The sequence below is a fragment of the Enoplosus armatus genome, chromosome 17 (assembly GCF_043641665.1).
Source record: "Enoplosus armatus isolate fEnoArm2 chromosome 17, fEnoArm2.hap1, whole genome shotgun sequence".
In the NCBI taxonomy this organism is placed as follows: Eukaryota; Metazoa; Chordata; class Actinopteri; order Centrarchiformes; family Enoplosidae; genus Enoplosus; species Enoplosus armatus.
The window spans coordinates 6,805,809-6,820,779 of NC_092196.1; the positions used below are offsets into that span (position 1 = coordinate 6,805,809).

The 14,971-nt window shown below is 40.2% G+C and overlaps 1 protein-coding gene across 1 annotated transcript; it reads right to left on the reverse strand.

Annotated features, from left to right (window-relative positions):
* Positions 1 to 1,503: 1,503 nt before the first annotated feature.
* baiap2l2a (BAR/IMD domain containing adaptor protein 2 like 2a) lies at positions 1,504 to 12,744 on the reverse strand. Its single transcript, XM_070923797.1, has 15 exons — positions 12,691 to 12,744; positions 12,105 to 12,180; positions 10,455 to 10,541; positions 9,246 to 9,307; positions 9,083 to 9,154; positions 8,220 to 8,300; positions 7,994 to 8,125; positions 6,851 to 6,949; positions 5,703 to 5,772; positions 4,654 to 4,861; positions 4,316 to 4,381; positions 4,052 to 4,054; positions 3,302 to 3,482; positions 2,067 to 2,107; positions 1,504 to 1,585 (listed from the first exon to the last, which is right to left on the reverse strand). The coding sequence occupies exons 1-15, from the start codon at positions 12,742 to 12,744 to the stop codon at positions 1,504 to 1,506; spliced, it is 1,314 nt and encodes a 437-aa protein (XP_070779898.1).
* Positions 12,745 to 14,971: the final 2,227 nt, after the last annotated feature.

The window sequence follows — 14,971 nt, forward strand, 5'->3', positions numbered from 1 at the left end:
TTAAAGGCATTGATAACATTTTCGCAACCAGCTTCTTACCAGGAGTGATGGGGTTCTGCATGAATAACACTATTTTCTGCCAAAGTTGAAACAGTTTTGGTTAATTCACAAGAGATTTTCTGTATTTTTTTGTTTTGTCTGAGCTCTTCCAACTGGTCTGAAGTGGGCGGGGCTCCAACAGAAAAAGGAGCTGTCACATACGTCTGTGAGCCAATCAGAATTTAGCAACATTTGGAAGCTAATCTGATGATAGTGGATGGGTTGTTTGCTTTCGTTACCAGGCCACTGTCGGTCAACTCGGATCAAACCACACACACACACACACACACACACACATTCCTGATGAGTTTTTGACTGTTAAACCTTTAAAAATAACACCTGACTAACTTTTATTGTTGCTTATTTATTATGTTTCATACAAAAGACAAATATTGAAGATTTGAAATCAAGTTGGCTTTAAATGATGATGTAATACCAGTAGTTTTCATTATGTAATAACATAACATTTTATTCTTGTTAGTTATTACTGTAAATTACATTATAGATCAATATTACCGTTATGCCACCAGTACTTAATGACACCTGCTAATAAAGTGAGACACATTGGTTAAAGTAATTATATGATGCTAGAAAGATGGTATTACATTATCCATGAATGCACTGCATTTTTCATTACATTTCTGGCTCATTTTATCCTATTTTACAAGGTATTACCTTATCTGTCAGAGGTTACATTTTCATTTTCTACAAGCCATTTTCCAAAGTACATTAGTAATGCAATTAATATTTATTAATGGACTTAATTCAGTAGATCAGGTAGAGAAAAATGGTAGAGATGCATAACAACGGCAATAAAAACCTAAAACATAAAAAAGATCATTGAAGCAGCTACATACATTACATGGCATCGTGCATCCATCCCTGAGCTATAAATGACAGATCTTACATACAATGTACATTTTGATGCACACCTTCTTAGCACTGATTCCTAACATCAACTGTACACTACAGACACATCACAGACGGTGATCATTTATTTCCATAACATCTATGTCATTCACACAGTCAGATATTTCAGTGCCAATAAAAAGAGAAGGATTGATGATTTACGAGCAGGTGAGATCAATGCACATATTAGTTTAGGTCATATAAATAGACTTGTATCACAGTGATTCATTCCTACTATTTTACAAATCATAAAACCAGAGCCAATAATGAAAACGTCAACAAGGAGAGCAACATTACAGGCTACAAAAAGTATGAATATCTTCAGTCCTTGAGCAAATTCTCAAATATTTATAAAACGTTTTGTCCTCTTTCTCCAACTTTGTGTGTATCTATGCAGAAGGACACTATGGCAAACAGACTGTTGTCAGACGCATGACAAAGTATGAAAACACTAGCTGACAAAACAACCTCCACTCAAGGTCCACTCCGACCATATACTCAGGCCAAGAGTGAACTATCAAGCTCGATGACAGCCTTCGTTTCAGGGTTAAGATGTCATCGTCGATTTAAACGTGGGGCCGATCTGTCATTGGTGGACGTGGGCTTCAGCTTCACTGTTGCAAATGGGTTGGTACCCCTTCGAAATAAAAAAGAGTAGAGGAGAGAGGGACATGAATGTTGGGAGAAGAGGAAAAAGAGACAGAGTGGTGAAAACCAATATCAGAAAATGCTCTGACCCTAAATAACATCATTGAGCCCAACAGCAAAGGTTGTAACAAGAGAAATGAGCACTCCATTTCACAGTACAGTACAAGCATCATCTAGCAAACTGTTCACCTGTAGTGAGAGTGAGAGCGAGAGTGATAGTCATGGTTCCCAAATGGCCATAACTGAAATGGTTTCAGTACTAAACTGCACTTCAAACTCTAATGGAAGGAAAGCGATTCTGTGCCATTTAGATCACTGCCCTCGTCTGTTGTTCTCTGATTTAATGGGTTCATGATATACTTCAAAAAATATCATTAGTTTCTGTAGAGGAGAACCTGAGTGGCCTCTCTTTGAACATTTCACAACCTGTGTGTGCTTTCAAAGCAGAGCCACAGTTACATTAATCTTACTTTGGGAAGAGTTCTGGTTGTGATCCATGTGGTTTTGATCTCTGTAGAAAGAATAACAGAAAGGTATGGGTGAGTGAGGGCCAATCCCAACCACAAAATGTACACAAACATGCACTAATGGAGGCCCTTGACCCCCTTGGCCTTCTGCTTTCAGTCGGTCCTCCCACAAGCTGCTCATTGATGTGTTGTGCCAGGCGCCCGGTTGACACAAGCTGCAAAATCCCACTTTTACAATGGAGATGGACAAGAGAGCAACAACGACAGAGAGCATGCAGAGACATCAAGGGAAATGCATCAATGTCACAATGAAATGGGAATGGTGGAGCGGGAGGATGGCTGCACTGTGGGTAAGGCTTCAGGAAGGATCTACCATTGCATATACCAACCATTTTTTGAATACTAGTATAGTGTGATGATTTGCTTTAAAATAAAATTTATTTATAAATCAAAATATCACAGTTTAGGAGGGTCATTTAATACCTTAAGCTTCTGCCAGTCAAGATATCTGACAGACTATGTCCCTGACAGAAATGGAAATGCTATTCAAACCACTGTGTGCTTGAATAGCACCAAAGAGAAAAGGCATTGACAGTATTATCACACCGCAGCCCCCTAAAGGTTATGAACCAGACCTATTTAGTCACAAGGACTTAGAATAGGTCTTCAGTTTAATAGTCTCACGTTGCAGCATGCCAGAACAAGAGCACACACACACACACACACACACACACACATACACACACACACACACACACACACATGCACACAACCTCCTCGCCCATACACCATCAGCAGCTGGAGCTCCCTCCCTGCATCCACCAGAAAGACGGGTGGGGTGCCATTGAGAACAGCACCTTGCCGCAGTTCCCCTGCTGGACAGACTGACAAGCACCATCAAAGCCATGAGCATTTATGAATTACCCACATTTAGAACTGTATTATTACCAAATAAATGGATACCAAACACCAACCTATAGGACCTTCCACAACCTGGTAACCCAAAAGTTTGTCTTATTAATGGCGTACCGCTGATCTAAAAAGCATTGTTAAATGATTTATTAACTACTGATAAAGCCATTAGTTACAACTTACAGCATAAAGGCTCTATAAAAGGTGCCTTGTCAGAAAGTGGTCCCCACTTAAAGATTGATATTCTTTTGATGAGAGGGAGAGAGAGAACTGATTGATATCAGCTACACTGATCGATAATCAGACAGACTGATTGATAGGCATACCTTGTTTTCTGAATTAGACTCAGCCCTTCTGTCACGAGTCGGTGTGATTGGTCGCATCTCGGACTGCTTATTCGAAGATAGAGATGGTGGTGGAGGCGGAGGGGGTGGGGCTCCGCTGTGGCCGCTGCTTCCTTGTTGGTCGGGCCGGTTTCTCACACTGCTGCTGCCTCGGAGAGCGGAGCTGGTGAAATTACAAAAGTTTTCTTTGTTTAAGAAGTTATTTCACTTGACACCTGGGCTCTCTTTCCTCTTGAAATGCTTATTGTCCCTCAAACATTATATTATATTATTAAATATTAAATTTGAAGACAAAAAATATGAGTTAAAGCATGTTTTTCACGTCAAATACATACGTTCAGTGTGTTCGAGCTACATTAACATTCACATTTCAGGCATTTAGCTGTGGCATGTGTTCACAGTGACCGAGCAGAGATTTAGTTTAAAACCTCCTACTGGTTTTCCTCACAGCAATGGGTCACCCAAATATCTTAAATAGTTCATGTTATTATTCCAGGCCTGAGTTTCATGCTGACCCCCTTTCAATAATGTTGGACCCATAAAACAATAGGGACAGCCTGGGGGAGCTCCAAGCTGAGCTTCTGTATCAGGTTTTTAAGGCAAATATCATGCAGAAAGTTTAGTCTTTTGATTGAAATATCCCCATTCATTCTTAATGGCAGCAACAAAAAGGATGGAATACTTTTTCCATGTGTGACATGCACTTGGACCACGGTTTTGATTCAAATCTACTTCCTGTAAGGCAGCGTTGTTCAAAATACACCACAACAGAAATAAATAATATTCATTAAGTAAATTCCCCATTTCCAGTCTTTATGCTAAGCTAAGCTAACTGACTGTTGGCTGTAGCTTCATATTTATGATGGACCTAATTTGCAGTCTAATGCTGGAAACCTTGTCTTTCGCTATGATGTCTGGCATAGTGAGAGTCAGTAAGATATGACAATGCATTTCTTCACAGTCACACCTGTCGAGTACATTTTACAGGATGTTTACCCAGAGCTGGTTGTCCTTGGAGGATCATCCACTGCTTCCACATATGAGGCTGGAAACCACCCCTGACTGAAAACACAAGAGCCAGAGAGTAAAGATGTTAGAGATGTTAGTGGATTAGTTGTTAAGGTCATGAAGAATGTTAAAAGTACACATCATTTGCAAAGACACTTTTTAATACAGTTAAATGGTGCTGTTGGTAGTGAACATACTGACCTACTGAATAGCATCAGTGTGCAACAGACAGTACAGCAGCAAAAAAAGTAGGCTACCATATATTATACTTGAGGTACAGATAGACAGAGTGTAAGCAAGGCAGAGCACAAGGGAACATCTCTCACCGTGAACCGCTGTCAGCGTGTCCGTACAGCCAGCCGTTCCTGGGCTGCTGGACCAGCACGGTGATCATCTCTCCTCTGGTGAAGGGCAGCAGGGTGGGGTTGGAGCCGCCCGGCTGGTGGGCCACACGGGCCCTCATGGATCTTCCTCCACCGCCACCTCCCACTGACTCTGCTCTGGAGCAAGAAATGCTTCCCTGGGGAGACGGGGCTGGAGAGATAACAAATGAAAGTGCAGAGACGACTGTTTATTCCTCTTAAATGGCAAAGAATGATCTCTGGTGAAATGATTAATTAAAGAATATAAGCGGCTCACATTCATTTCTTTATTCATTATGGCCCTGGTATTCATACCTCAGAGGGTTAGCAGACTACTAAATATGTTACTCTACGCATAATTATTTTGCTTGGATGGCAGGGGATGCAATTCATTGAATTACACCAAAGAGGGTGGCATTGTTTTCCTCTCTAGTGAGCATCAGTTGGGCCACTGTGTTCCTACAAACAAGCCTGATGCATGCAGTGTTTCAGAGGGTGCAAAAGTGGAACGTAAGAGGAAGTGCTATTTAATATTCCAGAGATTGTTTATTGTCTGTTTTTGATACATGGTTATTGTATCTATTTTTACTCCAGATAAACCAGCCAAATAATTAAACAGACTTTCTGCAGAGGGAAAGTACAAATGAGGAGGCATGAAAGTGCATGATGGACCAGCGAGAGAGAGAGAGAGAGAGAGAGAGAGAGAGAGAGAGAGAGAGATAAAAGGCTTAAAGAATGATAAAGCGGATGGTGGAGTGAAGGAAAAATGAGCACTGATGTACAGGCGGAGGAAAAACAGGCTGCAAAAGATTTACAAACGACGCTGAATGTTACAGAAATACTTTCATTCTGAAATTGGGAAAAACGTGACATGAAATGTGTGAAGATGTAAATCGGTTTATGATATCGTTGTTTCCGTTTGTTTTGCACACTTGAACAGCTAAGAAGTAGACGTTTTAGACTTATTGCCTGTTCAAACAAAGTGAACATGTCATGTTACAGTAACCACTCACCCCTTGATGGTATGCTGCCGAGGGTCAGCTCCTCTCTGCTCTTTCTGACCTCCTCCTCCTTCATCCCCATCTGCACAACCAAGAACACATTACAAGCATGAGCACAAACAGCTTGACTGTCAGTCATCTGTGCAGTTGTAATGTTTATCTATCTTGCAAACATCAGGACGTGGAAGAGAGCAGTTAATGTTACCTTACGGCTTGTCCTGGAGGATGCGTTGGATCTACTGTGTGTTACACTGAGAAAGGTGTGTCGTGTGTGACTGTAGCAACTCAAATATCTGTCTAAAGTGGCTCACAGGCTTCACTCTGTTATAAGCGAGGATAAATCCCCACGTCAAACCAAAACAAACGCAGAATCCATGTTAATCCTCCGATTGTTATTACAGTAGGACGTGGGATCTGTGGGGTTCATCAGCACGTCACCTCCCAACGAGGAACAGACTGAAACTGACAGGGTTTATCTCAGGGCCGTCTTTGTTGTTTACTTGAATCATAATTGCAGCTTTCATGCAAAGAACCACATGGTTTTTGTGAGTTATCCAAGCTGTTAATCCCACTGTATTGAGATGTAGAGTCGTCTGAATTCACACTCAAAGACTTGCGTGCGTTTATTCAGATGATGTGTAGGTTTATATTTTGATTAAAGTTGGTGTTTGGACAGAAAAATACTTATCAGGATCACATATGTGTAATCTCTGTCCTTATATGTCAGCTACAGTTTTAATCCTCCTCAGAAAGCTTCCCTTAAACACGCCAGAGGTGTGACTCATTCTGATGGATTCAAATTGAATCAACCAGCAGAGGGCGCTCTTGTAACAAAAATATTATTGCAATAATTTACTGCTTTCCCTATAGCACAGTCTGTTTATATGAGTATCCATTTCCTAGTGCAGGTAACACCCAGTTCCATCATAATATTATTTTTTTATATAATATTTGCTTCATGAATTCAGACAAAAGTTTAAAAGTTTCGACTGGTTCAAATTCTGTCATCCATTTTTCCCCCAAGACAGGATTACAGCTCACACCAGCAGCAGCATATTCTTGGAGTTTTGAAAGATTCAAATGCAAAACCAGCCTCCTGCTGGAATAATTCAGTGATTTAATAATTCAGTTCAAACAGCAGCTGATGTCTGTAAACTCACAGAGCTGTCCACAGTGGCGGGTCGCTGGGCCTCGGGTCCTCTGGTGGCGTTCACCTCCTCTGACCAGGCATCAGCTCTCTGCTGGAGAGAACCTCCTGTCTGCGACACCACACACACAGAAACACACACATTCATGAAGATTTAAAAAAATCCTGTCAATGAGTGAGGGTCGACAGAGTTACCAGCTTATGTTACAGCAGCTTATGTTAACACTCACAAAAAAATGCCTCATATACACGAATGTATGTTCAGTGCTGGACTGTATAAACCACATATGATAAACAGTGGCCGTCTTTATTTGTTGATAGTACTGTTGTTGTTGTTGTTGTTGCACATAAAAAATGTCATCATTTCTATTAGACTGCCGTCTCTTTGTGTTTGTGTGATACGAATCTGTTCTGGTCAAACAGGTTAAAGCTGCAGAATTAAACGCTTACTTATGGAAGCTCATTTCTGTCGATTTAAAAAAGCAAATCCTTCTGATAACTCAAAATGTTTTGCTTTTTATGTCATAATTTTGACTTACAATCTCAAAATTTTGACTTACTATTTCAGATTTTTGTCTTAATGTCTCCATTTTGACTGAGTGAGACAAAACATCTACTTAGTAAGTCAAAGTTTTGGCTTTTTATCTGATAAGTTTTACATTTCATTTTGTCATTTTGACTTTCTCATGTTAAATATTAACAGGAAAAACAAAGGTGTGTCAGGTCAGCCCTGAACCACTGGTACAGCCTCAAATGAAAACTAGGGTTTGGCTGTCAGTCACAATAAAACATGTGATTGGGTCATTAGAGTGGTGTAATAAAAACAGTCCAGAGAACAAACAGATGACCTGTTAGCGTGGCATCAGTCCCGCTCTGAGGAAACTGAATCTGTATCTGTTTGTTTCCTCCAAAGCCTCCGGTCTGTGCTTGACCTTATAAAGCAGGGGAATTTCCCTACGGGGACCGACAAAGTCTCACATAATCATTACACATTATTGTGAATTCTCTTTTGAGTGCCTTCCTGTTATTGTCCTTCTGACATTCATTGCAGTGAGCTGTATGACAAAACCCGACCCATTCGGCACCTGTAGTCAATAAGACAAAACAAACCATGAAATATTGAATTCATAAATGCTATTTGAAGTAAGTTGTATACCTTATTCATGAGGTGAGCGATGGATTGTATCAGGCCACAGTGTTTCTCAGCCAGGAAGCGGTGTCGTCTCTCCTCCTCCTTCAGAGCCTCGCCATGGCTCTCCCTGAGGAACTGCACATACTCTCTACAATCCTGAGGATACATATATTTGACAGTATATATATATACTGCACAAGGACACTCGCACACTTTGGTACTTTTCCTCCAGGGTACAGAAGCTACAAACCTGGTTGGCTCCTCTCCTCAGCTGTCTCTCCAGAGCTGCTGCCTGGTTGTGGACTTCCATCTCATAGTGCTTCCTGCTGCCCTGTACGACAGAGAATTCACATCACGTCTGCGTAAAATCAAGTCAGTCACCCAGGCACTGTAGGATGATGTGTATTATTTGATACGAATCATAAAAGCAATCTTTTCATAAAATGACACAGTACAAAGTTGTCACGTATGCAGTGTTCCAGGTAAATAACTAGCAGATGTTGGGGCCCCATACTGATAAGATTCATTATGGTTTGGGTGTCTCCCTTGGAATGTGGGAGTTATGCTATAGAGGTCTCTTTTCCTTGACCCCTAGACTGTTGTCCAAATAACTTGTATATCATAGGTTTTGGGGTACTGAGGGACCCTAGGGAAATATAAGTTTATGGATTCATGAGTTATAGTAGGACCCTATGTATGTCTAAATGTATAAAGGACGAGGTTGAACAGTGTTCGAGGCAGCAGTACTGATTCGGCTACGGGTGCTGTCCAGGTTAAGATGCGCATGCCTGTTGATCCTGATCTTTGATGCAAATAAAGAATATTATGTGAAAAGTCAGTATCAGCGGAGTCTCCTTCCATCATCAAGTCATCGCCTACATCTGGGGAATGAAGAAGAAATTGACGACAAGGACAATGTAAGGTTTAAATTAGCAATCCAGTGGAAATGAAGACGAAGACGTTTTCCCATTCATTCTAATGGCTTCTTCAGTCTTCATCATCTGGGAGGTCGGTGAGCTATATATCAATAAATGAATTCATCAGATAACTCCTGGAAATAATTGTGAGATAGCAGCTTGTCATGAGTCCCATTTTGCCCTGGCCCTCACTCACTGATATGTAGTCTTTGTCCAGTCTTATGTTATTGTCCATCTGCTGAAGAACCTCCACACTGAACCAGTGGAACTGGAAAGAGACACACAATCATATTAAACACATGAGAAAATGGGGCACATAAGAGCTCGTACATACGCAGTGTGGTGTTGATGTAACTTACTACTCCCTCCAGCTCCATGGTGAGTCTTCTTTGGCTCTCAGAGATCTGAACCAGGATGTCTCCTTAAAGACATTACGCGTTACATTATACTTAATATATTACTAGAAAACAATAAATGACATTGTATGCAATATGTGTATTTTTACTAGATTAATCACTGTGCTGTACTTCCTATGAGGACTTAAAGTTAATCTCCCACTGGTGATACTTTGTTTCTTCCTGACATGAGGGGCAATGTAACTCATTTGACAGCTAATCTATACTGTTATTAAACCAGTTTCCTTGTAGCTGTTTAATTTTACCTTTGATTTATGTGGATGATTTTGTGGTTTGCAACCTGTGATGATGTTTATGGAATCTATCATTGAATTAGTTGTCAAACGGTGCCTCCAGTAAAAAGCCAACGTGCTATCTTCAACCTTTATTGAAATCGTGTTTAGCTCCCTGCGTAGCTGTGCACCCACATACATAGTGAGCGACCTAAACATTTGATCAAAGCTCAAAGCAGTTTAAATATCAGGTTTCACCATGTCACAACATCATATTCTGGAAATGTTGAACTCGTTTAGTCCCTGAAATGCATGCTGGGATTTCCTCACTGAGGAAACTGTACAGTGAGAGTACACTAATGATCCAGTTTGGACAACATCTTCCGCCTCTAAACTCCTCTAAACCTAACATGACTCCCCTTCAGAGTGGCTGGGTTAAGTGAACGGAGCGCGGCCCGCTGCCTGTCATCGTCTATTATTCATGTTGCCTGGTGGCGTCTGATACCCACTCTGCCGACACTCTTGGCTTGAACTCTCGTAAAGAAAAAACAGACTCAAATGTTCACTGTGTTTAGCTCTGAACCTAACTGTTGTCATGAGTAAGAATCTAATTAGACGGTTCTGCCACGTTTTTGATCTGAGTTCAGTACAAATATTAACTCAGTCTGAGCTCTAAGTAAAAGTCTTGTAGTCTTTATAACACACTGTCATAATCACACACACATACACACACACACATTACACGTGCACTGGTTCTTAGTAGTTGTGAAAGGAGCAATAAAGTGCAGCTCGAGGGTAAACTTTGGTCTTCATGATACCGAAGAAAAGTGTTTAATGTCACAAAAGGCCATAAACGAACCGCTCACATCCTGGATTGTAGATACAGAAACAACTTCTTTGTGTTTCCACTCAGTAATCACAGTCGTGTGTTCACACATACCCAGAGAGTGTGAGGACAAGGTGTGGAAAGCCTTCTCTCCGATCTTTGAAAGTGCACTGAAGTAGGCCTCACTTGTTAGAGCAAAAGCTGAAACACACACAGACACAATCGTCATTTGAGATGCAAATTCATTTGGAACAATTCGTTTCCCTGACAGAACCATTAATTACAATAAAGGAAATTATTCAATAATTCAAATTACCATACACACAATTATCTCTCTGCAATCATTTGGAAATATGTTTACTTAGAAAACAGTAGCATAAAATTATAGTGAAATCACATTTTTCTTGATAAGCAATAAAACCATAAAATCCGTCTTCACTCTGCTATTGCTACCACCTGCTATTGACACAGCTATATTTCTACTATACTGCCCTACAAAGCCAAAATACAGCAACATATACAAATACAGTATTTAATCAAACGTTTCTTTAGACTAGAATCTCACTTCTTGACAAGTGTTTTAACATATAAAATGTTTAATGTCACAGAAATGTATAATTCCAAATAAAACAGTTGAATCCAGTTAAAGCTAGATGAGATAGCCAGAGCTAGCCGTGGCTCAAGCTAGATTTACTCACTTTGCCCCATTTATCCTTGTGCACAAGTATTCTGCTCTTTCTAACTTGAGTGAGCTTTAGCTGGAGGTGAAAGAAACTGGCCTTGTTTTTGGACAGATGGGGCTACAGCCAACGCCAACCAATCAAACCCTCCCCTGGGCTGTGAGACTAATGAAATGTAATGAACACCTATGTGATAGTGCTTTAATAACAATGGATAGGGAGGGTCTGAACAGCATCCACTACCTATTTGAGAAATACATTTTTTTGTATGTATGAGGAGAAGCTGCATCAGTCAAATCTGACTCAGACTCAAAGTTTTTTTTAGTTCTTCTTCTTGGCTTGAACTCATCAACATGTCGTGATGTTATGACTCTACACAGAGAGAACTGAGAACAAGAGACATCGTAATCTGTATTTGAAGTCTGCAGGCCTTTGGTGCAGTGGTGCGACGTCAGCTGTTGATGACGTAGCATTGGTGCTCTGGCGTATATTAAACCAAAACACCTGTAATGTATTATGATGTGTAAAAGCATCGCCATGTAAACCTGCTTCTGTAGCTGAATTTCATTTGCAACATTTTAAAGGCCTTTCATATTTAATGCTGGGATTAGAGGTGATTATGATGGTGGATAATTAAGTCATAAAATACAGACGCAATTACTGTACATTCAGATTCAAATTAAAAATGTTAATCCTGTCTCTGAAATGACCTCTGCTCTTCTCTTCCTTACAGGACTTAAAGGAAACACAGTCAGATATAGAGCATAGAAATCATATATAATATATGGAAATCAAATATAGTTTGTCTATACAATGACAATGTAGTCATAACAACCTCTGCAGGCCTCGGTTGCAGGCCCATAACCAAGGCTATAACAGCGCCAGGATATTCCCAAAGCATGTGGACTTTGGAATTAAGTATAATGAAACAGATGCCTGACAGCTCCCATGTCTTGTGTACCGCCATTACAGTTTGTTTAGTTTATAGCCCTTATAAAGGTAAGTGTGCGAATTTCACTCACAAATGACCCACAAGTGAGAGAGTCTCTGATTAGCAGATTGTTTTTCTGTCTTTCTTTCTTACCCTGGAAAGCTTGGATGTAGCTGTTACCCAGTGAAACCAGTTTCTGTAGGCTGGGGTTGAACTCATCCATCAAGCTCTGTTTGGGAAACAAACACAGAGAGAGAGAGAGAGAGAGAGAGAGAGAGAGAGAGAGAGAGACACACACACATTTACACCACAGTTTTCTGTTGAATTTCCAAAGTCAGAGAAACTTTAAGACCCACCTAAAGGAGAATCAATAAAATCCATCTTTAATTCAATCTGTATTTATGAGCACAAACTCTCCCTCCCAGCACCGGCAGCCTCAGACTCAAATCTCTCCTGTTCTTAAGCAAAGGAAATACTCCTTGAATTTAAAACTGACTAGGTGAATTCACATCATGTTTGCTTCAAAAAGTTGAACAGAGCTTCACTCCTATGTAACCGAGAAATGTTTTCTCCAGAGTTTCCTGAAGAGTTTCTTGAAAAGAAATCAACCAGAAAACTAAGGACAGACCACTCTTACAAGGCTCTTACTCCTGTGGTTATTTATTGCACCCGCCTACTTGCAGGTAAGTTTGTTGTCTAATTTGAGCCACTAGCCCACACAAAAGAATTTGTTACTTACTGAGTAAATCCCCAAGGTGGAGCGATGCAGCTGATCACTATTCATCCCCGACATTATTATATCCAGAGTAGTGCAGCTGTCAGTGAAACCTCGAGAGGGTCTGCAGGTCTTAAATCATCCAGCAAATGATGCCAAAGCCTCGGTGAGAAAAGAGAGTTAATCGTATTGAAGTGGACGTGGAGTTGAGGAGAGGAGGCAGCTCAGTGTGTTGGTAATCGACACCACTGTGGCCTGAGAAAGACCGGAGTAAATAATTAAACATGGCTCAACCATAAAACACACTGACACATGCTATAAACCCTGACTGTCTGGGCATGTGAGTGTGTGTGAGTGTGCATCTGCCACATTGTATGTGTTATTCAAGACTATAACAGAGATCTGTTTTCACTCTGCAATGTACAAATTCAATATGCAGTATACAGACAACATATACATATATATATATACATATATATATATATATATGTATATATATATACACAGACAATACTTACGTATACATACCTACGTATAAAGATACTATATCTTCATATGTAGGTCATGAATATATACTTTCATTTTTTAAAAAGGTTAATTAATTTCCTAAAACAGATGGATGCTGTAGTTTGCAAACATTACTCAAACAGAAGTAAATGGTGTATTTGTTGGGGATTAGACTTTGGCCCAGAGGAATAATCTGTATCAGGCTTTGGATGCACAGACAATACTTAGGTATTTTTTTTTCGTGGGATTTGTTGACAAGAAATATATAATAACACCAACATTAATCTTTAATATCAGTTCTTCAAGAGCTGGATTTACATCCAAAGATGGGTCACAAAGAAATCAGTGTTCAGTTTTTCCAGCTGATTCTGAACAACTTGTTGTCCATACAAAATACATTAGTAGCTTGTGGAAACCTAAATGCCTGAAAATAACCTGCACATGCAGCCATGGAGCTGCAATAATATCTGAGGAAAACAGAAGTGAAGATCCCCCCTCTGTTGCTCCCTCTGAGGTTTCTTCCTTTTGTTGAGGGTCTAAAGACCGTGGGGTTCGTCTGCTGTTCAGATTGTAAAGCCCTAGGGGCATAGGGCTAGCACTAGGGCTATATAAATGAAACTGACTTCACTTGACTGAATATGAAAATGTCACAAGGGCACTTGTAATTCGAGCATATTTTGAAATCCATGATTTGCTCAATCCCAATCCTTTAATACAGTAATATCACTAATATTCCTCATTTTTGATTGGTTAATGCAGAATTCCGTGGTCATATGTACTAAAAATCCTATAATCCTTATACTTTAATCACTCTAGATGTCAAAATCCTCCTTGCACAAATTGTACAAGGCAAAAAAAGAAGCAGTGGTGTCCCTACATTTTGGTATGAAATACAGAAAAGGGAGTTGCTCTGCCATATTTAATCAAAACCTCAGATGAGCGGAAAGAAAGTTATTGATTTCTTTCCTTACTTCAGCAATCATGTTTTGGCACTAAGTCCAATACCCGACCCCATGTTGCCAAGCTGTAATACACCGTGAGCTCCACTCGACCCACAGCTCTGACAGATTTATTATTGTCAAACTGTACATTGCTTTTCTCTCTCTGACATGCCAGAGAGTTGGTAAACTCCCCATGAACTGTAGGTGTGGTGTGGTAAACGTCATGACTGTATTTTATTCTATTCAATGCATGTATGAGAGAGAATCCAGACAGGAAGTAAAGAAGCAAACGGTGAAACCTTTGGCTCCTGGTTTAATGATTTATAGTTCAATAGATAAGAGGTCCTGGAAGAGAGACAGAGAGAGAGAGAGCGAGAGAGAGAGAGAGAGAGAGAGAGAGATTTTTTGATTTTTGAAATCAACTTTATTAGCTGCTCTTCAAATGTACACAGCGTACATTTAAAAGCCTAATAAATTACATTGAAAAACCTTCCAGAAATAAAGCCTAATAAATTACATTGAAAAACCTTCCATAAATAAATAAATAACTTAGACGAGCACATCTCCATAGCTGAGTTCTCCCTCTGCCACAGAACAGAGAACCTTTTTAAAACCCCAGACCTGCTGGAACGAGGTCACCTGCTGCCTTATAAAAGCTAAAATCAACCAGGACTCTGGACTTGATCATCTTCACACACACAGGAACAACATCAACGATCAACCCGTCCTCCACCGTCCTCCTCCGGCTCACATACACCGCCATCTTGGCCTGTCCTAAAACAAAGTTTAAAACCTGGCATTTGTGCTTGTGCTGGCGAGTGTATTTAAAACCACAAATAAAAATCTGTTTGTTAAAA

Coding starts and splice junctions, on each gene's coding strand:
- baiap2l2a (XM_070923797.1), bottom strand. CDS start 12,744: ATGTCGGGGATGAATAGTGATCAGCTGCATCGCTCCACCTTGGGGATT. Junction 12,181..12,690: donor CCACCTTGGGGATTTACTCA/GTAAGTAACAAA, acceptor TTTCCCAAACAG/AGCTTGATGGATGAGTTCAA. Junction 9,155..9,245: donor CCATGGAGCTGGAGGGAGTA/GTAAGTTACATC, acceptor GTCTCTTTCCAG/TTCCACTGGTTCAGTGTGGA.